At 38.4% G+C, this 26999-nt stretch overlaps 1 protein-coding gene across 3 annotated transcripts in view; it reads left to right on the top strand.

Annotated features, from left to right (window-relative positions):
* Nucleotides 1–11874, top strand: part of LOC127433995 (UV radiation resistance-associated gene protein-like) — a 177735-nt gene extending 165861 nt beyond the window's left edge. For 2 of the 3 annotated variants that reach the window (XM_051686404.1, XM_051686405.1), the window contains one exon: nucleotides 9774–11874. In XM_051686404.1, the coding sequence (XP_051542364.1) occupies nucleotides 9774–10542 (769 nt within the window). In that variant the 3' untranslated portion in view covers nucleotides 10543–11874. The remainder of the gene's footprint in view (nucleotides 1–9773) is intronic. The other variant, XM_051686406.1, reaches the window with a different exon arrangement.
* The last annotated feature ends 15125 nt before the right edge of the window (nucleotides 11875–26999 follow it).

Here is a 26999-nt window from a genome sequence, read left to right as displayed (position 1 = left end):
AAAAGCGCTTCAAAGAGACATTATCTATTACACTCATTTTCATTCACGCATTTGGGAAAAGATGTCTCAACTCCGTTATTGCAGAATTACCCTTTTTTCCTGTTATTACTGTTCGCGACCAACATATATCTCTATTGAGTTCGTTTGTCACCTGACACTCGGTTGATTCGCGCTATGGCAGTGACGAGTAGGTGTGGAAGAGAGACTCAGCGCGTGCATGTTTAAAGTGACTGAGAGTACACACAAAATGTTATCAACGCGCGCTTGCAGACTGATCCCACACTCATGTTAGTGGCTTGTAATCAGAATTATATTTGCAGATTTATAGATTAATTCATAATTTTTATCAGTTTGCCTTTTATTTTCCTCTATAACGGTTCAGCAGTTTATCAATACTGAAAATTAACGTAAATGCTCTAGAAAATTGACACAAATTTCAACATCATGCAGGCCACAAAAAGATGATTTGCTGGCCGGATGCGGCCTGTAGGCCGCCTGTCGAGTACCATGGCTCTAGAGTTTAATCAGAATGGTGCCAAAAACATACAGTGAGTGGCAGTTCTGCGGACGGAAATGCCTTGTTGATGAGAGAGGTAATCAGAGAATGGCCAGACTGGTTCGAGCTGACAGAAAGGCTGTGGTAGCTCAGATAACCACTCTGTACAATTGTAGTGAGCAGAATAGTATCTCAGAATGCACAACATGTCGAACCTTGAGGCAGACGGGCTACAACAGCAGAAGACCACGTTGGCCACTTTATTAGGACCATAGTGTTCCTAATAAAGTACTCGATGTGTGCATATTTTTTGTTTTATTTACATATCACTGAAAATAAGTCTATCACTGGCCTAAAGTCCACAGCAATCCATTTTGGCCTTTTATCTGCGCTATTTCAGTTTATGTACACATGCACCAGACGGACGCTTTTGGAGCGTCTTGCTGTGGTTGCATCGCATTTCACTGGTTTTCAGCATCCCTAGCCATTAATGCTGTGTTGCTATTTAGTTAGAACAGCTGTCGGTTTGTTGCCTGTACAGCTTGAGTTGCACTGGCTGTCCCCTGTTGACTGTGACTCATTAAAAACATGGTACTTCAGTCATTGGTAAGAAATTTCTTTATTGCAGAATTTATGTACGATCAGGGAGCATGATTAATTGTGGTGTTGTTTCTTTTATATATTTAATCTTACTGAATTGACACATTAAATCAACAGCCTTTAAAAAATATTCAAAGTTGCTGTTGGTCAATTAAGATTTGACTTGTGGCTCGTATTAAATAATGTGTCAGTTTTGATAAGACTTTCTGGTGTTATGAAATTTCCATCTTTGATAGTTTACATAAGTCACCATCACTATGGTTACAGGCATAATTCATGGCTATTGCGAGAATGAAAGAAATATGGGACTTGATTTTGGTTAATTGTAATACAGATATTATTTGATCCACTCTTGTAAGTGTTGTATGAGCAGGACAATTCTAGAGTCACACCTGTAAAAACGGTTTTCATTCCCAAACACAGACTGTGTGAACTTACCAGTGAGTCCAGCAGGAGGTCTAGACCCTTCCTTCCAGCACAGGAAGCAACTCTCTGGATCCGCAGCTGAGATATGAAATATAGAGTAAATGCATTCGTTTTACTTTCCATTTGTTGCAGACTGCTTTTATTGCTCTTGCATCCATTTCCTCTCTAATGCTCCCTCCCCTCTCTGAACAGTTCAGATAATATTTCCAGGGCAGGGGCCAGAGATGTGAGTTATCGGTGCATTAAAACCTGCAATAGTGCAACTGCAGGAGTTACTCAGAGGGAAGAAAAGGGGACTGGAAATGCAGAGAAAGCACAGGAAGTGATGGGAATGGTGAAGGAGAGGGGGAAGCCACCACTGTTTAGGGAAGAACAATGCACAGGTGTATCATGGAAACTAGTGCTCTAATTCAGCATACTGCAAATTCAGTAGAACTTCCAGAGAGCAAAAGAGGGGGAACATATGGAATAATTAGGTCAAAGATTATTTACATTGAGAAATATCTTTTACCCTTCCTCCTTAATCCCAGCAGATGTTTATATGTATGTTTTCGAGTTGCTAAGAGAAAGGGAGATGGTGTATCCTGGAAGTTTTGGAAGCTGGCTTAATAAAAAAAGTTTTATCTGCTGAAATTTTTCATAAAAGTTGTCCGAGACACATACAGTCCCTCTGTAGGCAGGAGTGTTGCATGTATAACAAATCAGTTTATGGAATGGGGTTTTTCATATTTGAGCCTTTAACAGAACTCTTGGCTCAGATCACTGGACTCTGCATGCGTTTCAGCTCGATTTACAGGCTGGACATTGCTGTAAAGATTCAACCATGCCGTCATTTTTATTCATGAGAAAACCATCCATATCTAAGTCCCAGACAGGTTTCACGGAAACCTTTCAGAAATGCACTAAAGCCAGAATGATGACAATGGCCTGTGATAATTTCCATGTAAATGTTGGTTATCACAGAGACTATATACTTTACTCAGAGTAAAAGTAATTTAATTTGACACAAAAAAAGGTGTCAGTGAGGTATAGAATTACAGTCTGTTCAAAATTTCGTCCTGTTGTGTACATGGGTGTCGATCGTTCAGCTGATCATTCAGTGGACAAAAAAAACTTAGGAAAAAATGGGTTGTCAAAAATTGGATGTGAGCAAGGCCTCATTCATGAAACACAAGCCAAAAACCATTTGTAGGTCAATTATCACATTAAATTGAATGCAGTGGCTCTCATTCATGAAATACATGCAGAACTATTATCAAAACATGAGCAGAACAAATGTGTGTATAAATAATCAATATCATTCAAACTGAGAGTTTTTGTTATAATGGTTATAAGAACAATTTTCACAAATTAATTCTGCATAAGTTTGCACACATTTTGTTTCATGAATGAGGCTCATTGTATGGACCATACTTTCATTCATCACAGCCTCGTTTTTATTCTCATCAAATCACATACAGTCATTTACTCTGATTTAGGTCTCTTGAGATTACTGGCCATGACACCTGCCGTCTTGGCCCATAATACATCTGCCTTATCTTTAACCACTGTCTTTGCACTGGCTGAGAGATTACAATGTTTACATCCCTTCGAACAAACCCAGTAAGCTTATCTCAGACCTTTAAATGATTCTTTCACTATCCTGCTTCCTTTTTCAAACTAAGTTTGGCTGAAAGGTCCAGCCTTCATTGGCTTCATCTGGAGCCATAATCACTCTCATGCATTCTGGCAGTTTCCTCTCCACTCCCGTGTGATCTGAAACAGTCTGAGATGCCAAGTAGGGGAGAGAAGAGAAACAGTTTGGTTTCTAAAAGTATTGGATGGAGAATAGGAAGAAACTGAGAGAAGACAGTGAAAGGTGGATGGGGAGGCAAGACGTGGTGACGCTGTGTTCAAACCACCTGCCAAGTTCAAACTGAAAATGTGAAACATTCTTGTATTTATGGCACAGCATCCATGCAGGACTCTGGCAGAGGTTTAGAGGCCCTCCGTGGAGCTCTTGAGACTAGGAAAAGAAAGGGAGGAACAGGGGGTTACTGTGGAAGTGAAGGGGCTGATTTGACTCAGCTCCCCAGGACATAAACTTTACGGGTGGGGTTGGAACTTCTGACGAGTCCCCCGGAACCCTGGTGAAAGCAACACTAACAACCATAAATGTTCTTATATCTTTTTATCTTTCTCTCCACCCTTTTTTTAACGCTTGCCGTGGCTATTATTGGTTCAAATCGAAACCGGCCCATTCTATTTGCCGTATAGCTCTGGACCAAATTCCCAAGCTCCACCCATCGAATACTCAATGTCTCTCTTCAATCTGTTTGTGCAAATTATCCATCAGGTGACTTTTTTTAATCATAGAACTTAGTGAACAGTATGTTTTTTTTTTTTTGTTTTTTTTTTTTTTCTGATCCAGCATATAAATGGCTGCTAAATAGTTGGCCATTATATTTCAGGTTTTGTAGAAATGCTCACTCACAAATGCAATACTTGGCAGTGAGTCAAGGTGAAGAACACTTGGAAATGTCCAGATAGATTTGCACAGACCAGGATGAAGCTGTTTCTGTGCATAATGTATTCACAGGTGTTTGTATGCACATCTGGCTGGGAGTTCCTCCAATGTCCCTTTATCTTTTACAATCACTCATAATGTTCCAGCCAAGAAAGCATTCCAATTACAGAAGATAAAGCACAACCCTGTCACCATGACAGTTTTGGCGGTGACGGCTCATCTTTAGCCGGAAACAGTCCCACATGTGCCATGATTCCTGTCATTTTTCATGTTATGATTTGTCAAAGAGATGTAAACAGTGTGAAGCTATGAAGCATTATTAGTGGAGCATAAACAAAGTGGGAAAACAGGGAACAATTTGTCGCCCCCATAAACAATGCATTTTTATGTCAATAGGTAAATTGTTACACAAGCATTTTTGCTATGCTGGTTGAATTTGAATGCAGACCAGCCCTTCTATAATCCAAAAAAGATGCTGCTCTCGGTTTGCTGGATCCAAAGAGGGCAAAGAAATATGTCATATTTCATTTTCAAAGTCATACCCTGAAGCAAATAAAGAAGGAAAGTTTACCAATGCCAGCAAATCAAAGGGGTAGTTTCATTGGTAGGGTATTTGAGTGGGGTTAGGTGAACCCACTTGGATATATGAAAAAATATATATAAGAGAAATAAAAAAGAAAAGTGAGCAAGACTAATGACATGAATGGGAATTGTTTTTTTCCCCCCTACATTACACCGTGTCCTAACAAGTGGCAATGTGAAAAAGTGACAAGCAGCATCAGAGGTATCTTCCATGTTAATCAAAATGTATATACATATGGCTCTTTATTAGTACCTGTACACCTGCTTATTCATGTGGTTATCTAATCAGCCAATCATGTGGCTGCAGTGCAGTGAATAAAATAATGTAAATACGGGTCAGTAGCTTCAGTTAATGTTTACATCAACCATCAGAATGGGGAAAAATGTCTCAGTGATTTTGAGCGTGGTATGATTGTTAGTGCCAGATGGGCTGGTTTGAGTATTTCTGTAACTGCTGATCTCCTGGGATTTTTACGCACAACAGTCTTTACAGTTTACTCAGAATGGTGCCAAAAACATCCAGTGAGCGGGAGCTCTGCGGATGGAAAGGCCTTGTTGATGAGAGCTGGTTTGAGCTGACAGAAAGGCTACGGTAACCCAGATAACCACTCTGTACAATTGTGGTGAGCAGAACAGCATCTCAGAATGCACAAGACGTCGAACTTTGAGAAAGACGGGCTACAACAATGGAAGACCGCATCTGGCACTTTATTAGGACCATAGTGTGCCTAATAAAGTGCTCAGTGAGTGTGTGTGTGTGTGTGTATGTGTGTATATATATATATATATATATATATATATATATATATATATATATATATATTTATATACACTACTGGTCAAACGTTTTGAAACACTTAATCATTCTTTATTATAATTTTTTTTTTTCACATTTTAGAATAATAGTAAAGTCATTAAAACTATAGAATAACATAAATGGAACTATGGGAATTATGTTGTGACTAAACAAAATCCAAAATAAATCAAAACTGTGTTATATTTTAGCATCTTCAGAGTAGTCACCCTTTACCTAGAATTTGCAGACATGTACTCTTGACATTTTCTCAACCAACTTCTTGAGGTGTCACCCTGGGATGCTTTTTAAACAGTATTGAAGGAGTTCTCATCTATGTTGAGCACTTATTGGCTGCTTTTCTTTATTCTTTGGTCCAAGTCATCAATTTCAGAAACGTTTTTTTTTTTATGACATTTTAGTTTTATAATGAAATAAATTAATATGGTGGCACAATTATATTTTTGTCTACAAAACTAATTTCAAACATTTAAGCATATGCCTTAATATCAAAATATTTTTAAGATCATGGGAAACATTTTGGTCAAGTGTTTCAAAACTTTTGACCGGTAGTGTGTTGAAAAAAAAAAAATTAGAATAGAAGTCACTGTGGTATTAAAAAAAAGGTGTGTGTGTTTGTGTGTGTGCACGTTTGCATCTTTTTTCTGCGTTTGTTTGTATTCTATTAAGAGAGCATGTTGCCAGGGCCATTGATGCAGTTAAGTATATGCGTGTCTGTAGGAGAGGTGTAAGGTCTTAAGCAAACATTATTCAAACTATCTTTTTTATTTACCATCATCCTGAATATATTTTTGCTTCTCACCCAACTGTGGAGAATTTGCGGTTTCCCGAATGCCTCCAGGGTGGTTTGAGTCTGTTTCCAGAGTCCATTTCACTAAAATCCTCACCTCTGCTGCCGTTATTTCTCTGCAATCCCTCAAGTTCACTCCCAGACCCCCACCCATCACACCACAGGAAGCCCTGAGATATGCTCTCTCTCTCTCTGCCAACATTCTGCTCACATCTTTCAGAGATTAAGGCAGGGAAGGAGGCAGGGTTAGGGGGCAGTCTAATTTGCCAAAAATAAAGACCTAAAGCCAAGCGCACATTACACGACTAGCAGTCTGCGCCCTGTGACTCACAGTCTAGTTTTTCGTTGGGCTGGTGTGCACACTACACGACTGATCGCATACTGGGTTTATCAGCTACACAACCATTCGTCCCCGACTGGCAATGTGAACACTTTTATTAAGATCCGCTTAGGGTGATCCGATCACAAGTGTACAAGCTAGACACATCACCGTTACAACTGGTCGTCTCTTTTAACCACTTGTATTCATATTTTGAGGGGAGATGAGGACATCAATCAGTATAATAGTGATAATAAAGTGCTTTTCCACCTAAAGGAAAAAAATAAGAAAAAACACGGAAAATAATATAGAGAGCGGGTAGGGAGATATGGGTGATGTTTTATTTTATTTTCTAATTATTTTTTATTTTTTTTTTGGTCTCCTGCTTCCCAATACCTTGCTCTCCTCTTGCACGCTCTCTCTCTCTGTTTCATTGGCTGCGGCTCATTGTCAGTCTCTAACATGTCGGGACAGTGCGCATACCTGACAACAAGACGTCTAGATACCAAGCTGGTTTGAAATCTGTAGTATCGTCTGCGACTAGTCGGGGCGTGTCGCAGGAGTACGTATACTACACGACTGTTGGTCCTGAGATCTGAGACTTTTTGTTGCAGACCAGTTGGAAACTCAAAACATCAAAGGGGACGAGCTTGAGTCATGTAGAGTGCACTAGGCTTAGGTTTAAAGGCTTAGTTCACCCAAAAATTTAAATTCTGTCATAATTTATTCACGCTTATTTTGTCCGAACCCGAATGACTTTCATTCCTCAGTGGAACATACAGGAAGATGTTAAGCAGAATGGTAGCCTCAGTCACTATTCACTTTCATTGTATTAAAAAAAAAAAAAAAGATGCAGTGAATGGTGAATAAGTAAAACGGAAGGGAAAAAAGCATATGGTTTAGGAACAGTATTTGGGTGAGTTCATGATGACAGATTTTTCCTTTTTGAGCGAACTGTCCCTTTAAGTACAACAGAAAAAATATGCTCACACTGGTACACATACACACACACACACATGATCTGTAGCCCCACGCCATCCACCACCGGCATACACGGGCCCCGTGCTCTTGATTAAGGATTGCGGTTTGACACATGTCTGGAGGAACTCATTTAGAAAGGGAAGCACACTGTAACAAATAGCTTGCTGCTCCAAATAAGAATTTTTTTTTTTTTTTTGCCCTTACTAGGGGTATGAAGTGTAAACACTTGGCTAGATGGAGCCCATATGTTTTACATATCTACATAATGCATGCATGAATTTGTGTGTTGGTGTTTTTTGGCTGTTTGACAGAATTTTCGAGGGCATAAGACATTTTAAAATTAGCCAATAACAATAACTTAGATAGATACATAGATAGATGAACGGACGGACATTTGGCTGAAAGATAGATCTTTAAATTCTGTTATACAGTATATATTGGCATTATGTTGGCCATATGACACTTTACTCTCTAGATAATTGGCATCGGCCATTTAAAAAAAAAAAAAAAAAAATCAATCAAGAAGTTCTGGACCAGGATATTTTGGAATGGTTGTTTTTATAATCCATAAGTATAATCATAAAGATGGATGTGTTTTTCAAGTTGAATAAGTCATTTCCATAATCAGAGGTTGTCATTAGCAGACCATAACCGACACGTTTTTGAACTGCACCCTAATGCTTTGCAGATATTTTTCCGAAGCCTATCTGAAGTTTTGTAAAACTATGGTTTTGCTCACAGTAACATTATATTTGGAATGTCTCTCTCAATTTCACATCTAAAAAATGGATCTAATCATGTGCCAAAGTCAAAGCGCAAGATGAATCATAGGGAAATCGGATATACATATGCCATGACATTAATGGCCAATCATTAGATGTTTGTTTTCAGTGAAATGAGGAAGAATTTGGGAGCATGATTCTTTGTTTATTGGTAATGAAATTCATTGCTGTGGTAGGCCAACTTTAAAGGAGCTTTGCAACAATATAGCCTATCCTGTTGCATCATATCTTCCTACCACACATACTGTTTCAAATCCCCACTGCCACAATGAATGTGTTTGCTGTACTGTATTATTATAAACAGCATAACAGTTTCCTGTTTGTATACGTTTTGTATGTACCTTTCAAAATTAACAGTTTCTCATGATATCTAAGAGGTATTTTAGATCAGTTTGACTTTGTACGTTAACTGCTATGCCTGTTAAATAGTTAATTTGTTTGTTTTTTCCTTTAAGACAGTACCTAGAATAATACTGTTTTTACTAGTGCGTGGTGCTCCTTTTTTTTTTTTTTTTTTTTTACTTTACAGCTTGTTTCATTACTCTCTGTGAAAGCTATTCATGAAGGAAGACGAATCCTATACAATTGTTTTACTTTTAGATGTCATATTTGGGAAGATGTATGTTTTGGAACAGCTGTGAGTGTGTATTTTAGTAGGGTGTGAGTTTATTTGTATATATGTATGTGTGTGTGTGTGTGTGTGTGTGTGTGTGTGTGTGTGAGAGGTTGGAGATCAGAGACTCTTGCTGAGCTCCTCCAGACTCTGTGTGTGTGTGAATGAATTATGAGATGATCCACTAGAAACAAAGACCCTGCGATGACATCAGTGTCTTCACACTCTTCTGGTTCTTTCTCATGCATCTGCTCCTCTTTCTCACCTTAGATCTTCTTTCCTCTACCACCCTGCTTTTGCAGTTCTGTAATGTTTAAAGTAAGTTGATTGGTTGGTAAAGTCTGTCGTTTTTTTCGATGTTAAATTCTCCTATCCTAGCTTAAAGGTATAGTTCAACCATAATAAAAATTCATAATTTACTCAACCTCATGTCGTTCTAAACACATATGACTTTCTTATGTACAACACAAAAGAAGATGTTTTAATAAATATACTGCCTTTTCAATACAATGGAGGATTATTGTGTCGCACTTAAAGGACTCAATAGTATCATAAAAGTAGTCCATGGGACTCGTGAATCATATTCTATGTCTTCTTAAGAATTACAATCAGTTTTGGTGAGATGTAACCCGCTTAACGTCCATTTTGGAAACTTGTTTGAAAATTGTCGTCATTTGTGCAATTCCATTTGGTGACACTTGTGACACAGAAGTTACATGCGCTAACATTATTGGACCTCAGTATGTATGTTGGTAGACAACTGGTCAACCACCCTGATTGGTCCCTACTTGTAGCTTCATATGTGGAGGAAAATTGTAACCATGTGCTCCTATTTTTCTGTTCCCTTCTACCTTTCTTTATCAGTGACAGGCACCACATCTCCATGTCCATCCCTGTCCCTCTGAAGTGTCAGCTCAGTGTCTCCACCGTGTCTGAAGTGGGCTTTCCTTCCCAGACCAGCCCCCCGGACCGAGGCATCCAGAAGCAGGCTGGATCAGATGCTGACAAGCTGAAATACAGAACCCCTCCACCCAGTTACAAAACAGCCGTGGCTCAATCCGATCCCATGACCACACTGGAGGTTCCATCCGAGCCGTCCTCTGCAAGCATGGAGGTAGCAGAGATTGTAGAGCCACATGGGGATGCAGATGGGGATGTAGAAGCAGAGGCTGCATGCGAGGTGCAAACTGAGCCAGTGCAGGCTGAAATGGAGAAGCCTATGGAGGTACTTACAGACATTGCAAGTTGTATTGCACCTTCTGACTGTATACACTGCTCCTCCACCAACCAGCATCCAGGGGCAATGAATGGCTCGGCCATGCCCAATGAAGGTATGGGACTGGGTGTTGTAGGTGGAGCGGAACTGTGCTGCTCGGTGGAACAGGCGGAGGAAATAATGGGCACTGAAGCCACAGGGCTAGGTTTGGGACTAGGATTAGGATTGGGGTTAGGCGGAAGTTCAAGACTAGACGATTACCCCTGCATACCTGTGGAGCGTGCAGTGGCGGTCGAGTGCGACGAACAGGTTTTGGGGGAGTTTGACGCCGCTGGGATCGAGGAGGTCTCGCGACGCATCTATGCACTAGAGAACATGTCCAGCTTCCGACGGCCTCGGAAGAACTCGGAAAAATGACTGAGATACATGGACCTGGTGAAACGAGTCAGAAGTCAAAGGTGTCCATGTAGGTCTGTGAGCCTACGTAATGTTTCACCCTGACTGCAACAAGTATAGACATTACATAAAGAAATATATTATTATTAATATTATTATAAGTATTAATATTATTAAGGAAAAATCTGGTATATTGTCCAATTTGCACTTCTCAAAACATTTCTATAATCCTTTAAAGTGGAAATAAAGCAAATGTTTGTATTTGAAATGCTTGATGGCTGTCTTTCTGGGTGTGTGGTAGGCCTGTGTGTTTGGATTTGGAGTCTTAAATGCCACTCAGTATTACAACAGGAGCTCTGGCACGTCAGGACCAACCTGAGAGCAAAGCGAGATATATTTACGAGGCTCAGCGCCAGGAGTACTGCCTGTCAGTCGGGGTGGGCAGCAAAGGCGGGGAATTACTGTGCGCCAATGACACCCTTTCACATGCTGCATACCCGAGCCCTGCTTCCAAAACATGAAAACCACAAACGCACGCACACACATTGCACAAACCTCTTCACTTTACTCTATTTTCACAGTCTGAAAAAACTGACCTTTGCAAGACATTTATTCTTTGTGGTTTATTCATCCATTAATAAACCAATTGTACTTCACAGTCCAAAATTTTTAGGACAAAACCTTTACTGTTGGGTTAATGCTGCGTTTACATCTTGTTGGAATTACCTTAAATATGAGTATCCGGTTAGTAAAATCAATTTTCTTTTAAGCTTGTAACAAGTTGGAAACTCAAACATTTATGAAAGCTCCAACTTCTCCCACTTGACCATTTTGACAACATGTAAAAACAACCACAGTGGCTTCAACAGTTTAAGGTAGTTGCCACCATGTACAATTACTCAGATATCAGAGAAACCAAAATGCAATTGATGTGCACTGTATACTGTTGATTTATGGCATTACTCCTCATTGCATGGCACAGACCGGTTATCTGTGTCATTTCCTCTATAAACAATATTCACATGCCTACAGAGCTTTCAGGAGCCTTTTCAGACATACTCAAGTGGCAGATCTTATAGTATAACAATTGGATCATGAATGTAATGATCACTTTTAAGAAAAGACCATGATTTTGAAAAGAAAGGAACATTAATCATTGAGTTTTGGATCATTTTATCCTGGCCTGAAACCATTGTTTTAATTCCTATCTCTTATCTTGTAGTATTGCCTTGATGACTGTTGATTTGTGTTGTATTTAAGAGACAAATGTAAGAATTTGTTTCCATAAATTGCTGTGACATTGTACATATACTTTTGTATGAAGGGTGTTTTATTATTAAAGACCACAGTTTAAAGAAATTACTGTGAGCAGTTTTTCATCCAGTTTTTCAATTGTTTTCTGTCTTACATTCTTTTTGCCAACTCTAAACAAGCTGCAGACACTTCAAATTTTGCACAAATAATAGACAATCTAACACAACCAATTTTGTTCATTTCTTATCAAATCTTATTTTTTGATTTTTTTTGCCTTTGGTGTAGAGCAACAGTAAGTATTAGGAATAGAGGGGAAAAAGTATTGGGGAATGACTCAAACCTGCATCTGTACATAGTCATAGCTATGATCTTGTAAAGACACTTGTTTAAAGTCAACATGAATTCAAAACTGACTGTTTACTTTCTTAATGCATACATTTCTTAAAATCATTCCTTATTGTGCATGATTCCATGGTGCACTATATTCTATATATATATATATACAGGTGCATCTCAATAAATTAGAATGTTGTGGAAAAGTTCATTTATTTCAGTAATTCAACTCAAATTGTGAAACTCGTGTATTAAATAAATTCAATGCACACAGACTGAAGTAGTTTAAGTCTTTGGTTCTTTTAATTGTGATGATTTTGGCTCACATTTAACAAAAACCCACCAATTCACTATCTCAAAAAATTAGAATACATCATAAGACCAATAAAAAAAACATTTTTAGTGAATTGTTGGCCTTCTGGAAAGTATGTTCATTTACTGTATATGTACTCAATACTTGGTAGGGGCTCCTTTTGCTTTAATTACTGCCTCAATTCGGCGTGGCATGGAGGTGATCAGTTTGTGGCACTGCTGAGGTGGTATGGAAGCCCAGGTTTCTTTGACAGTGGCCTTCAGCTCATCTGCATTTTTTGGTCTCTTGTTTCTCATTTTCCTCTTGACAATACCCCATAGATTCTCTATGGGGTTCAGGTCTGGTGAGTTTACTGGCCAGTCAAGCACACCAACACCATGGTCATTTAACCAACTTTTGGTGCTTTTGGCAGTGTGGGCAGGTGCCAAATCCTGCTGGAAAATGAAATCAGCATCTTTAAAAAGCTGGTCAGCAGAAGGAAGCATGAAGTGCTCCAAAATTTCTTGGTAAACGGGTGCAGTGACTTTGGTTTTCAAAAAACACAATGGACCAACACCAGCAGATGACATTGCACCCCAAATCATCACAGACTGTGGAAACTTAACACTGGACTTCAAGCAACTTGGGCTATGAGCTTCTCCACCCTTCCTCCAGACTCTAGGACCTTGGTTTCCAAATGAAATACAAAACTTGCTCTCATCTGAAAAGAGGACTTTGGACCACTGGGCAACAGTCCAGTTGTTCTTCTCCTTAGCCCAGGTAAGACGCCTCTGACGTTGTCTGTGGTTCAGGAGTGGCTTAACAAGAGGAATACGACAACTGTAGCCAAATTCCCACACACATCTGTGTGTGGTGGCCTTGACCCCAGCCTCAGTCCATTCCTTGTGAAGTTCACCCAAATTCTTGAATCGATTTTGTTTGACAGTCCTCATAAGGCTGCAGTTCTCTCGGTTGGTTGTGCATCTTTTTCTTCCACACTTTTACCTTCCACTCAACTTTCTGTTAACATGCTTGGATACAGCACTCTGTGAACAGCCAGCTTCTTTGGCAATGAATGTTTGTGGCTTACCCTCCTTGTGAAGGGTGTCAATGATTGTCTTCTGGACAACTGTCAAATCAGCAGTCTTCCCCATGATTGTGTAGCCTAGTGAACCAAACTGAGAGACCATTTTGAAGGCTCAGGAAACCTTTGCAGGTGTTTTGAGTTGATTAGCTGATTGGCATGTCACCATATTCTAATTTTTTGAGATAGTGAATTGGTGGGTTTTTTTTAAATGTGAGCCAAAATCATCACAATTAAAAGAACCAAAGACTTAAACTACTTCAGTCTGTGTGCATTGAATTTATTTAATTCACGAGTTTCACAATTTGAGTTGAATTACTGAAATAAATGAACTTTTCCACGACATTCTAATTTATTGAGATGCACCTGTATATATATATATATACAGTGGTGTGAAAAAGTGTTTGCCCCCTTCCTGATTTCTTATTTTTTTGCATGTTTGTCACACTTAAATGTTTCAGATCATCAAACAAGTTTAAATATTAGTCAAAGATAACACAAGTAAACACAAAATGCAGTTTTTAAATGAAGGTTGTTATTATTAAGGGAAAACAAAATCCAAACCTACATGGCCCTGTGTGAAAAAGTGATTGCCCCCTAAACCTAATAACTGGTTGGGCCACCCTTAGCAGCAACAACTGCAATCAAGTGTTTGTGATAACTTGCAATGAGTCTTTTACAGCGCTGTGGAGGAATTTTGGCCCACTCATCTTTGCAGAATTGTTGTAATTCAGCCACATTGGAGGGTTTTCGAGCATGAACTGCCTTTTTAAGGTCATGCCACAGTATCTCAATAGGATTCAGGTCAGGACTTTGACTAGGCCACTCCAAAGTCTTCATTTTGTTTTTCTTCAGCCATTCAGAGGTGGACTTGCTGGTGTGTTTTGGATCATTGTCCTGCTGCAGAACCCAAGTTCGCTTCAGCTTGAGGTCACGAACAGATGGCCGGACATTCTCCTTCAGGATTTTTTGGTAGACAGCAGAATTCATGGTTCCATTTATCACAGCAAGTCTTCCAGGTCCTGAAGCAGCAAAACAGCCCCAGACCATCACACTACCACCACAATATTTTACTGTCGGTATGATGTTCTTTTTCTGAAATGCAGTGTTACTTTTACGCCAGATGTAATGGGACACACACCTTCCAAAAAGTTCAACTTTTGTCTTGTCAGTCCACAGAGTATTTTCCCAAAAGTCTTGGGGATCATCAAGATGTTTTCTGGCAAAAATGAGACGAGCCTTAATGTTCTTTTTGTTCAGCAGTGGTTTTCGTCTTGGAACTATGCCATGCAGGCCATTTTTGCCCAGTCTCTTTCTTATGGTGGAGTCATGAACACTGACCTTAACTGAGGCAAGTGAGGCCTGCAGTTCTTTGGATGTTGTTGTGGGGTCTTTTGTGACCTCTTGGATGAGTCGTCGCTGCGCTCTTGGGGTAATTGTGGTCGGCCGGCCACTCCTGGGAAGGTTCACCACTGTTCCATGTTTTCGCCATTTGTGGATAATGGCTCTCACTGTGGTTCTCTGGAGTCCCAATGCTTTAGAAATGGCTTTATAACCTTTTCCAGACTGATAGATCTCAATTACTTTTTCTCATTTGTTCCTGAATTTCTTTGGATCTCGGCATGATGTCTAGCTTTTGAAGATCTTTTGGTCTACTTCACTTTGTCAGGCAGGTCCTATTTAAGTGATTTCTTGATTGAGAACAGGTGTGGCAGTAATCAGGCCTGGGTGTGGCTAGAGAAATTGAACTCAGGTGTGATAAACCACAGTAAAGTTATGTTTTAACAGGTGGGGCAAACACTTTTTCACACAGGGCCATGTAGGTTCGGATTTTGTTTTCCCTTAATAATAACAACCTTCATTTAAAAACTGCATTTTGTGTTTACTTGTGTTATCTTTGACTAATATTTAAACTTGTTTGATGATCTGAAACATTTAAGTGTGACAAACATGCAAAAAAATAAGAAATCAGGAAGGGGGCAAACACTTTTTCACACCACTGTATATATATAAATTGTCTACGTAATAATAATAATAATAATAAAAATAAAAAATAAAAAAAATGAATAACTTGCTCCGCATATTAAATAACTTTTTCAAACCCTTACCCTCCAAACACCTGTAGGCTCCATTCTGCTATATACAGTAAAATGCCCATTTTTTACGATCATTTAAAGTTACAATCTACTTTTTCACTCTAAATTATTTTAGATTATGAAGGTAAAATGGCTTGCGGACCATTTCATGTTGACTGTTCCTGTGACATGTTGACCAAGTGGTACTGTTGTTCCCACTGTATAGCTGCCAAACCAATTGCTCTGACACCATCTGTAGGAGACTCATCATGTGAGCGTATCTGCTGTGTTCTGTCTCGCAAGACAGAGTAGCTGCGGAGTGAAGACTCTTTCAAGCTCTGAGAGCAGTCACTGTCCTTTTGGAGAGCTAATCCACTGCAGGTGTGAGGAATTCTAAAATTGAAGGCAGATCCGGCAGTTGGCTCACTGAAAAATCACGTCACCCCGTGGAGACAGCAGAGGAGCAGGTGACGGCACTGTCATGGCAATAGAATCACTGGAATGTGTGAACGTGTCTGATGTATTATGTGATGGATGTGCAGCATTGGCCTCATTGAAAACTTAAAGTGAAGTTTTCATGCTGTCATAAGAGTGTCACTGGTTTAGCACAGCTGAAGGGGCAAGCAGTTATGCCTCTTAAAGCCAGCACAAGTTTCCTCAGATGGCACTCTATATTGTTGCTGCTTATTTAGCAAAGGACTCTCATTTGAGAAATAGTTGAATACATGTATGGGTCTGTTTTTTAAGAATATGTACAATTATGTTTAAGATTCAAGAGGAACCCTCCATATCAGCCCTTCACATGGCAAAGACTATGGATACAAGTAATCAAAGGCCCCTTTTTGTACTAAGTTATTTTTGATTCTGTAGATAAAAAAAAAGGCCATTTACACAATCAGAATTTTCTGCACAAAATGCATGCACAATTTTTTGGAAATAAAACAATTAACAGTTTTGTTTTGTTGGCTAAGGTATTTGTTTTTGCTTTTTTGTTTTTTACTGAAAAATTGTTTCAGCATCTGAACTTTTTTTTTCCAGCGACACATTTTTTTTCTTTATGATGTCGGAATTATGGTAAATATGAGATTCCCACTAGTAAAAAGTGTCTTCGTAGAACTTGTAATTACAAATTGTAAACTCGGAATTCAATAAAAGCTCCAACTTGACAGAAGCGACATCATGTAAAACGAACCAATATAGCAGTGGCCTCATTAGTTAAAGGTAGTGTGATTTGCCTTATTATTTCATTGTTACCTGGAGCACTTTCTTTGTTCTTAAAACTTTTGCAAAAACATATCAAGTTGAATTAATTTTTTGATAAATATTTTGCTGTTATCAACAACAAAGCTATTTTGGCAGTTTGAGTGTTCCCATAGAAACAAATCACTTCCAAGTTCTCAGGATATGAATAGCTTGGAGAATCTTTGCTATCTTGTAATTACAGTAGCCTAATTCTGACACAACATGAATGCAGCATTAGACTTGGTTTGAATAGAAAAATATATTTATGAATATTTTGTACTTTTATGTTTGGTGTGTAAAGCCTTAAAGAAATAGTTTACCCAAAAATGAAAATTCTGTCAACGTTTACTCACCCTCATGTCGTTCCATATCCATATGACTTTCTTATACAAAACACAAAAGGATAATTAAAGCTTGTGGACATCGAGATTTCGACTAAAAAATTACCTAATAAATTCATCGTATGGCTTCAGAAGACTTGGAGTATGACAGATAAGCTATATGGACTACTTCTATGGTACTTCAATGTAATTTTTAAAGCTTAAAGTGGTCTCTATCAACTGCCATTGTTTTGAAAAGATTATTAATTGTATTGAAACGATTTTTCATAAAAAATTTTCCTTTTGTTATAATAAAGTCATGAGAAAGAAAGGCATGCAGGTTTGGTGAGTAAAATATACAATTTAAAAATCTGTAACTGTTCTTTTAGACTTAAACCACTTGACAGCCTTGTTAACTCAATGCAATAGAAATTCTGCAATACTCAGTCCTGTTGCATGCATTTTAGAACTGATCAATACATGGCTTGAGTGTTGATTAAACTCCGTTCGGTCACTCCATTTGGCGTGTGTTTGCTTTTCTGTTTTTTATCACCAGCACCTCACAAAATCTTCCAGCAACCAATGGCCTCAGATCACACACTGCATACCCTGCCCTCACATGATACTGTAAAAGCCTATATTTGGATTATAACAGAACAAAAACCCAAGTCCCCACAGCACCTCTATACAACATGAAAAAGTCATGCAATGCAAGACTTGATCATGTGAGTGATGTTGTCATCCCTGTACAATTAGACAAAGCCTATTAACCAAGAAAACACGTTGGAGTTACATAAAAAATATGATGGCAAAGAATCTTATCTACACTATATGGCCAAAAGTTTGTGGACATATGTGCTTGATGAACATTTGATTTCAAAACCTTAGGCATCAATTTCCCCCTTTGCTGTAATAACAGCTTCCACTCTTTTGGGAAGGCTTTCCACTATACTGTATGTAGTAACATGGCTGCAGGGATTTGCTCTCATTCAGACACAAGGCTATCAGTGAGGTCAGGAACTGATGTTGGTCGATGGGGCCTGACTTACAGTTGCTGTTCCAGTTCACCCCAAAAGTGATCAGTGGGGTTCAGGTCTGGGCTTTGTGCAGGCCAGTCAGTTTCTTCCACACCAGACACAGTAAACCATTTCTTTATGGACCTCACCTTGTTCACAGGGTCAATGTCATGCTGGAACAGAAAAGGGCAATCCCTAAACAGTTGCCACAAATTTGGAAGCACACAAAGCCTAAGCCATTACATAAAGTAACATTATGATTTTCCTTTACAGGATTTTATTGGAGTAACCAAATTCGTTAATTAGAAGGGGGTGTCCACAAACTTTTGGCCATATAGTGTATATAGTTCACACAAAAATGAAAATGCTGAAAATTCAAGTTGTCTTCCCATTCAATCAGCTGTCACCACCATCTCAGCTTCCAACAGAACAAATCACTTCTCGAACGTTCTTGGCATTCTGGAAGTGTTGCTTGTTAAGCCTCATTGCTTAGAATCACATGTTTTTATTTAAAAGCCCTAATGAGATTGAACTTTCTGACTCTCTACAGTTTCATGTTTGGCCTCTTGAAATGCATTCGAGTGGAACAGATATTATTGGATCTTTATCAGTATTTAAATTGGACCGATTTGGGGCAAATAAGCCCCAAAAAGAATAACAGTCAGGTGACCGTAACCATTCCTCTATGACCTCTGCTGAAAATGAGAGCTCTGGATACAATACTTTAAGGCTGATGTCACCCCGGTAAACCCTGACAAGCTCAAATTCACAGTAAATTAACACATTGGCACTGTTTAGTTTACTATAATTAACTTTACCAGGTGCCAATGACGTAACTGACACCAGACGTAAGAGGGCAACATGGAAAACACCCTAACGTACAAAAGACTTATCCTTTGTTTAACAATAGGTAACAAAATAACTAATCCCTCTCATAACGGCAAAGGAGGATCATATTTGCATCATATGCCTTTGTGTTTGAATGTTTTGATGTATAGGTTATCCTAGACAATGCATGGATGTTTCTTTGTTTCCTGAGCTCTGGCAGTATTTGTGACTACTGCTCCATCTGTCACTTCTTCACCTTTTATAATATACTTATTTCAGTCCATCTTTTCTTTCTCCTATAGCCATGGGGGACTGTTATAGATGAGAGTGCTTTTGTAATATACTGAAGTTGAGGCTGGATCTGCTCATGGTGGTTCTAGAGTACAGGTTTTGCAACAAACAAACTTAATTTCTGGCAGATTTTGTCCTGAACATTTATGATATTCATAGATTATGATTCATACTTTATATACACTACAGTATGTGCAGACCATAGTGAATGCTTTGATATAGTTTCCATATAAACCTCCTGATGATGCATTGGAGGAGTGAATTAGAAATGAGCCATTGTTCTTTCCTCTCTAACTCACAGGCACTGTTACATTGGAAAGTGAAGCCAAGGACTCCCTGACTTTGTTGGAAACCTCATGAAGAGCTTGGTCTTGTTTGAAATTGATCTATTTGACCCACAGTGTTTAAGACTTGGTTTAATACATCTGCAGCTCTGATAGCGAGTTAAAAGATGGACACTTTGAATGATGGAGAATGGGAAAAGGGGGATAAAGTGTTGGAAAGAAGAATGGAGGTGAAAACAGATAGAGCTCAAGAGAAGAAATGCTTGAGGGAGTGTTGGAGAAAGATGTACCTGATATTATGTTTCAGGACAGGAGTTGTAGATTAAGCTTTGGCACCAGGCACAACTTGGATTATCTGGGTCGGTCCTGACACACATAAACCCTACATACTCTATATATACCCTGTATAAACCCCCTAAACATAAACTAATAAACCCTATAGCACGCTCTAAGCTGTGTCTGATTTACAGTTTAGGGTGCTTTAGAGGGCTATGGGGTTTCCATGATGGTCTAATTCTCTCTCTCTTTCTGTTTATGTACACACACACACTCTGTGTGGTGAGTGTACTGGTGCACTATGGCTGCTGTTGCATCATCCAGGTGGATGCTGCATGGTGGTGGTTGAGGAGAGTCCCCTGTTCACTGTGTTAAGTGCTTTGAGTGTAGTGTCAGAAGCTGTAAAGTTGGTTAAATCATAATTTTTACATTCATTTTAGGGTCTGTTGATGCTACATCGTCATGGCAATGAAGTTGTAAAATTGGCTATAACTTTACACAGAAAAGGTTAGTAAAACATGTTAACACACATATTGTTTATGTCTTGTGGCAATACTTTTAGAATTGTGTATGGATTGACCCCATTCATTTCCATTGTAAGCGCTCACTGGTCCACGATTTATAGACACTGTGTGTCATCTAAAATATCTGTTATGTATACGCATTACACCATCCATTGATATGTTTTTCAGAAATATTTTTTCTAAAGCACAACTTTGATTTAACTTGAAACCCCTTGGGGATAAGTTGGACTAATAATAGTGCACTTTCTTGTTGGAGATAGAGATGTTAATTCACATGTAAACACATTTTGATTTATTAATGGATGAAACACAGATTCCATCCTGTTTTCTGTAATAGACCTCAGTCATGTGGGCATGGCTGCCTGAAATAGAGAATTTGGAGTCTTTGACCCCCAGAATGCAAAATCTCATCTATCAGTTCTGAGCACAATGTTTAAGTCTAAATTTTGTGTAACCACTTTTTCATCCACCTCTAGAGAATGGGTAGACATACCTATATGCTCTGGTACTAGAGAGGAGGAGCCATTTGGAGGAACAAGGTGCAAGGCTTGTGGTAGAGCATATTGCTGGATTCCTTTTAATACAAGGGTATGAATAAGACCACAATGGCCATTCATTTATTTTCATATTGTCGATAACATATACAAACCATTTCATTCTTGTCACGCTTTGTTCCCAAAAGAGCCATCAGATTCACCCGTTGTTTTGGCTTGCTAGCAGTTTTAGATATTGATGATCTTTGGATTACACTAGCTAGTCAGAACATTTCTCCAGCCTCTCGTTGTTTTTGAATGTGTTCTCCCATGTGCGCGTTAACAAGCCATTATTAAAAATGAGCTTTTTATTTCCATATTTAGAAAGTATCAGAGGGATACATAATATATGATTTATGGAGGGACATATGGAAGATCAACCTCACAGGTTTGCTAATTTCTTGTCGCCAAGTTTGCGTTCTTGGCATCAAGACACTCAGACTTCTGTGCAATGGCCCATGTTATCTGTGTCATTGATGCTTTGTGTTTATGTTCTCCACCAAATTTCCATGTGGTTCTTTTTTCATCAGAGTGAAAGATATGAATGTGGTGGATGCATTATTTTTTCAATCCAGAAGATCACATGGCCTTATTTTTTTCACTGGAGAGAAGGAAGAGCATGCCAGACCAGATATTCTCTCCAGAACCCCAGCTGAGAGATCCAGCACTGTGGCTTGCTGGCAAGCAAACCCAATTCCTCACTTCCAGGCCATCATTTTTTTTCTTCCCAAGTCCTTGCTCAGATGAGACCCAGCAAATTATAGCTATTCAAGCCCTTATGAAATCCATCATTGCATAAGTGAGATACTTGATGTTTTTTTCAATGATTTGCTCGTGTTTCAGTCGGTCACTTTCTACTCTCTCGCTCTCTCCACCCTCTTAAAGGGCTCTTTTGGTCCACTTCTCTCTGACACGTTATAGAAACAAATATGTCTTTGGTCTGTGAATGTTTGCAGAGATGAGACCATTTAAAAAGAGAAAAGTTATTTGACCTTGATGCCATTAAATTTGTTTGCGCTGTTGGAAACATGGTAATGTTTCAGGGATGCTTGTTTGAAACCTTGGGGTCTTCGTTTTTTGTTCATAAACATTTTTGAGAAGAATCTCTTGACATTCCAACATGACAAAAACACAGCATCATGGAGCGCAACAGTCTGGTTCCGGAAGTAAAAATCCCATTATTTTTTTCCATGAGGGAATTGATTTTTAATGATGACTTATAAATCTCTAAAGACAGACCTACCGTGAGCTTTAAAGTTGTTAATCAATGGTACATGCTTCTGCTGAAGCCATCAGACTGCACTATTTAAATTTCATTTGATAAAAATTGTTTAATCATGGAATTCCTGGTGAAGAAATACACTACCCATGATCCTGAGGAGAAAAATCAACCAATCACAGAATTGTGGCAAACAAACAGCAGCAAAACAATCAAACAAAAAAAAAACAACAACAAAAAACAGCGGTGACCACCACTACCATGATGTACTGTGAATGACGCAATGGTGTCAGTCTGCCTACACTCTCAAATGCATAAAATCATGCAGAAACAGGTCAGGAGCTTCAGTTAATGTTCACATCAACCATTAGAATGGTGCAAAAATGTGATCTCAGTTATTTCAAACATGGTATGATTGTTGGTGCCAGAGGGACTAGTTTGAGTATCTCCTGGGATTTTCACGCACAACAGTCTCTAGAGTTTACTTAGAATGGTGCCAAAAACAAAAAACATCCAGTGAGTGGCAGTTCTGCGGACAGAAACGCCTTGTTGATGAGAAAGGTCAACTGAAAATGGCCAGAAGGGTTGGAGCTGACAGAAAGGCTACGGTAACTCAGATAACCACTCTGTACAATTGTAGTGAGTAAAATAGCATCTCAGAATGCACAACACATCAAACCTTGAGTCAGATGGGCTACAACAGCAGAAGATCATGTCGGACACTTTATTAGGACCATAGTGTTCCTAATAAAGTGCTCAGTGAGTGTATACTTATAATCAACTTTAAATCAATAGTCTTAAGCCCCGTTCACGCCACCAGCGACATCGCACAAGACAGCGAAATGATCTCATTTATTTTCAATGAGAGCACAGCGACTTCTGGCGACACAAGCTCATCCGTGGAGAGCGACAAGACAAGTTGAGAAAATTTCAACTTTATGCAGGGGTATAAAGTAATTGAGTAAAAATACTTAAGTATTTTTGGGGATTTTTACTTTACTCAAGTGCAATTTAAACGGAAGACTTGTGCTTCTACTTAATTAAATTTCCAAAGAAAAATAGTACTTTTTACTCCTTACAATTTTATTTAAACTTGAAAAGTACTCATTACATTTTTGCAGACAAATTCCTTTCATCTTACTGGACTAAAGCCGCCTTTTCACTGCATGCGACAAATGACAGTTGACAGACCAGAGGTCAGTCATTTCAAATGGAGTGTCGCACGGTGGCTGTTTGGAGTTTGGGCAGAATTTCAGATCTGATTTGAGCTAATAATAATTCACATTGCAAAAAAAAATTCTACTTTCCACTTAAACAAGCTTGTAAATGGTTATGTAATGCAAATGTTAAAAGGAGTCATGCACTATAGTAAGTGTTTAGATATAAAAGATAGCATTGTGTGAGGAACAGAGTAAAAAGTGTTTATAAACTTATAATCTGCCATTTTACTCTTGATTTGAGTAAATGAGGATAAACGTCATTGTTGTTTTATCGCCTCTAGTGTTCATTCCACCAGGAAATTGTTGTGTTACGTACAACAGGACACATAAAAATCAATTTGCAAAAATGTCGTTATTGAAACATGATTCATTGACCAGGATGCAAATGCCACTGGGGGAGAAATATGACAGTTGTCAGAGACAGCAAAAAGGCGACAAAACAAACCAATCGAATTTAACATCCTCTCTCACACAATCTCCTCTCTTGATTTCATTCTAGCTAGGAAAAAAGTAACTTTTTACTTTTTTAATACTTAAGTACAATTTAATGTGAATACTTTTTTATTTTCCCTTTTGGCAAGATACTTGGACTTTTAGTTGAGTAACATTTTCACTCAGTATCCATACTTTCACTTAATTATAATTTCTGAGTACTTTTTACACCCCTGACTTTATGCAAATGACGAGTGACATTCACGAGCCACTACCAATGAGAGTGAAGACAGTGGAGCTCACATCATCTGTCTCCTGCAGAATGGAGATGAGTGCAGGTAAAACAGAGGAGAAGTTTCAGCATTGTGAGGGATTTTTACTATTCATATCATTTGTCTGTAACCACATTCATAGATAATAAAAAAAAATTAAGCGTGGAAAAGTGTTTCAGAAATGGTCTGCATTTCGAGTGAGTTTGATTCATTCATTCATGATAGATAGATTGATCGTCTTGTTAATGATTTAATGCACTGAACACTGCTGCACGTTTTATAAAACACTCTACACTGCAGAATGTAAATGTTTAGAGACAAGAGAACTGATTCCTTGTCAAATTGTAATGATATCATAATTTAACCGGTATTAGGTTTCATCCGTGATCAAATTTTCAAAAGCTATGGCAAGACATGCAGTCCTCCAATAATGTTACAGCGACAAACAGTAGGAACGCCCACTAGCGACACCAAGCCACAAAGTCGCTGGCGGTGTGAACAGGGCTTTATATTTTTTCTATCATTTTCAATTGTTATGTTATTGCTTCATGGGATGGTAGTTCACTCCCTCTTAAAAGATGGTAAATTTGCTGTTAGCAATTTTAGCTGTTCTGGAACTGTTCTGGAACTGTTCTTGAACACCAGACTAGCCGTTGAATTAGCCACACCCCTTCTTTCCAAAACACCCCTTCCAAAAACACATGCTCACAAACACACTGGAGACAGTTGTGTTGGAGCAGATGGAGGGGGTAGAGTTTCACCATCTGACCAAGAGCGTTTCACGGGAGTAGGACAACGTAACGACACTTATACAAGCATATACTGTATGTGCTGCCCTGTGAACGTGCAGTCACGCACAATGATTGATGGGAAGAAAGTCATCTGATTGGTTAAACATAAACATATGACTGCGGCCCGCGGACATCTTTTCCCCTGCTGTTTACCCAGCCTAGGGCTGTTACAAAGATAGGTGTAATATTTTACTGCACCCTTTTTTTCAGTGATATCTGACAAAGGCACTTTCTGCATAAAGGTGCCACTTACAGCAACTTTATGTACAGTGTTGTACCTGTCTTTTTGTCCGTTTTTATTATTATTATTATTTGCTTCAAATCAAATTTTGTAATTTTGTGATTTACCTCGGAGTTAGTTGGTTTTGTTCATGGCTTAGAACTCTATTATTCTCATTACAAAATTCCCATGGGAGAAATTAATGGAAAAAATACTTCCAGAACCAAGATGGCTGAAAATGTGCATGCTCTACTGGCTTGATTAGATGATTAGTTTGGAATCTCTTGATCTTACCTATCATTACATATTTTTAAATCTACAGAGTATCTTGAGAATCCAGTGCTTTTTCTAACCAAACATTAAATTTAAATCTATCACATTCAAGTTTACTTTGAAAACCTGTCAAATGACTAAATCAATATTTTATCAGTAAACACACAGGTATTTAAGATAGGATTTATCTTCTTGATTAGCTTCTGTTAATCTCTGAGTTAAAAAAAAAATATACGCACCATAGCACTAAAAAATAAACAGGAGGATTTGCAGTTTTTTATGATTTTCTTGTGTTAAGAATTTAAAATGCTTGCTGTCTTTATATAGTAAGGGATGTTTGGAAAAAAAATGCCTTCTGATTTGTTTAGTATCTAGAATGTTTGTGGAAAATACTGCACACTGCCAACAGACTAATATTAATTTTGTCCATCTGCCTTTATTCAAGAATTTGCTTGTTTGTGCTTGTTGTACATACCTTGCATTGGACATGACCTTATAATCCAAAGTCATGATATGAAATAGGATACCTTGTGCACTTGAAGATAATTATTATGAAGACTGAAGCCTCTTACTATGTTACCTGACTTTGAAATAGCTAGTTGCAGTGATATCAGATATCGGGCCAGCTCACAGCAAAATAACAACATTTAGCTTACATGTTATGGATAAGTATGATATACCTTCATTAAAAGGGATTTTCTGCATTTTTGCAGATGAAAGTAGCCAGAGCCGCCATCTTTGTTTATAATGACAACAATGTGCACCTCTGACCAAAACGAAATAACGCACTCCTCTCTGGCTCCATTGGTATGGTATGACCAAACACACAGACACACACTTTCATAGTGTGTCATGTTTCTCTGTAAAAGTGGTAATAACAGTAAGCTTAATGGTGTAATGGGGCTATTCCAGATTTAAAGGGAAGGGGAGAGATATCCACTTTCAAAGGCTTCTAATCGTACCGTCCTCCTACTTCCATTAGTACAGAAGAGCTGTGTGTTTCATAAACTCTATGATTGGTTGACGTTTGATGATCACCAGTCTATGTGTCTGAGTAATGCAAAGGAATGGCAAAGTTATATGTGAGATTATGGTAATGTAGGTATGATCAAGTCCTTATGACCTTGACCCTGAAGATGTGAAATACCTCATCAAAGAAATCAGCCCTGGTGACCCTGACCTTGAATGTCAGTTCTATCAAATTAAAAGTAGAGACTATCTCACAGACATTTTTGTTTTTAAGCTGTGTTTCGCTGTGGGTTTGCATCTTAGAGCATTTGTTGACCTGTCTAACTAATCATAACAACCAAAATATGGTATAAACAGCAGTAGAGTAAAACACTGTTCCTAGTGAGCTTCCTGTCTAGACAGTGTTTGAAGGCATCATTGGCATGAAAGTTGTTAGGCTGAATAAAGCTTAAAATTTGTACAGTTTTATTAATTTATTTTTGTAAAATTTTACTCAATTCAGTTTGATAGAAATATGTGTTGAATATATGTGAAATTAAAATGCATTAATCTTAAAATAAATGTTTTACTTGTATTGAAGCATACAAGATGCGCTTTGGAACATTCTCAAATCGTGATGGGATAACATGAATCATCATGTTTTACACAAACTTGTGGGGTCCATGTCAGTTTGATCGCATACTATCTTTAAAGCAAAATAGGTGACATATCAAACACTAAGAAATTATTA

Source organism: Myxocyprinus asiaticus, chromosome 43, assembly GCF_019703515.2.
Source record: "Myxocyprinus asiaticus isolate MX2 ecotype Aquarium Trade chromosome 43, UBuf_Myxa_2, whole genome shotgun sequence".
Classification (NCBI taxonomy): Eukaryota; Metazoa; Chordata; class Actinopteri; order Cypriniformes; family Catostomidae; genus Myxocyprinus; species Myxocyprinus asiaticus.
The sequence above is the reverse complement of the archived record's forward strand: the minus strand, read 5'-3'. Positions and strand labels throughout refer to the sequence as shown.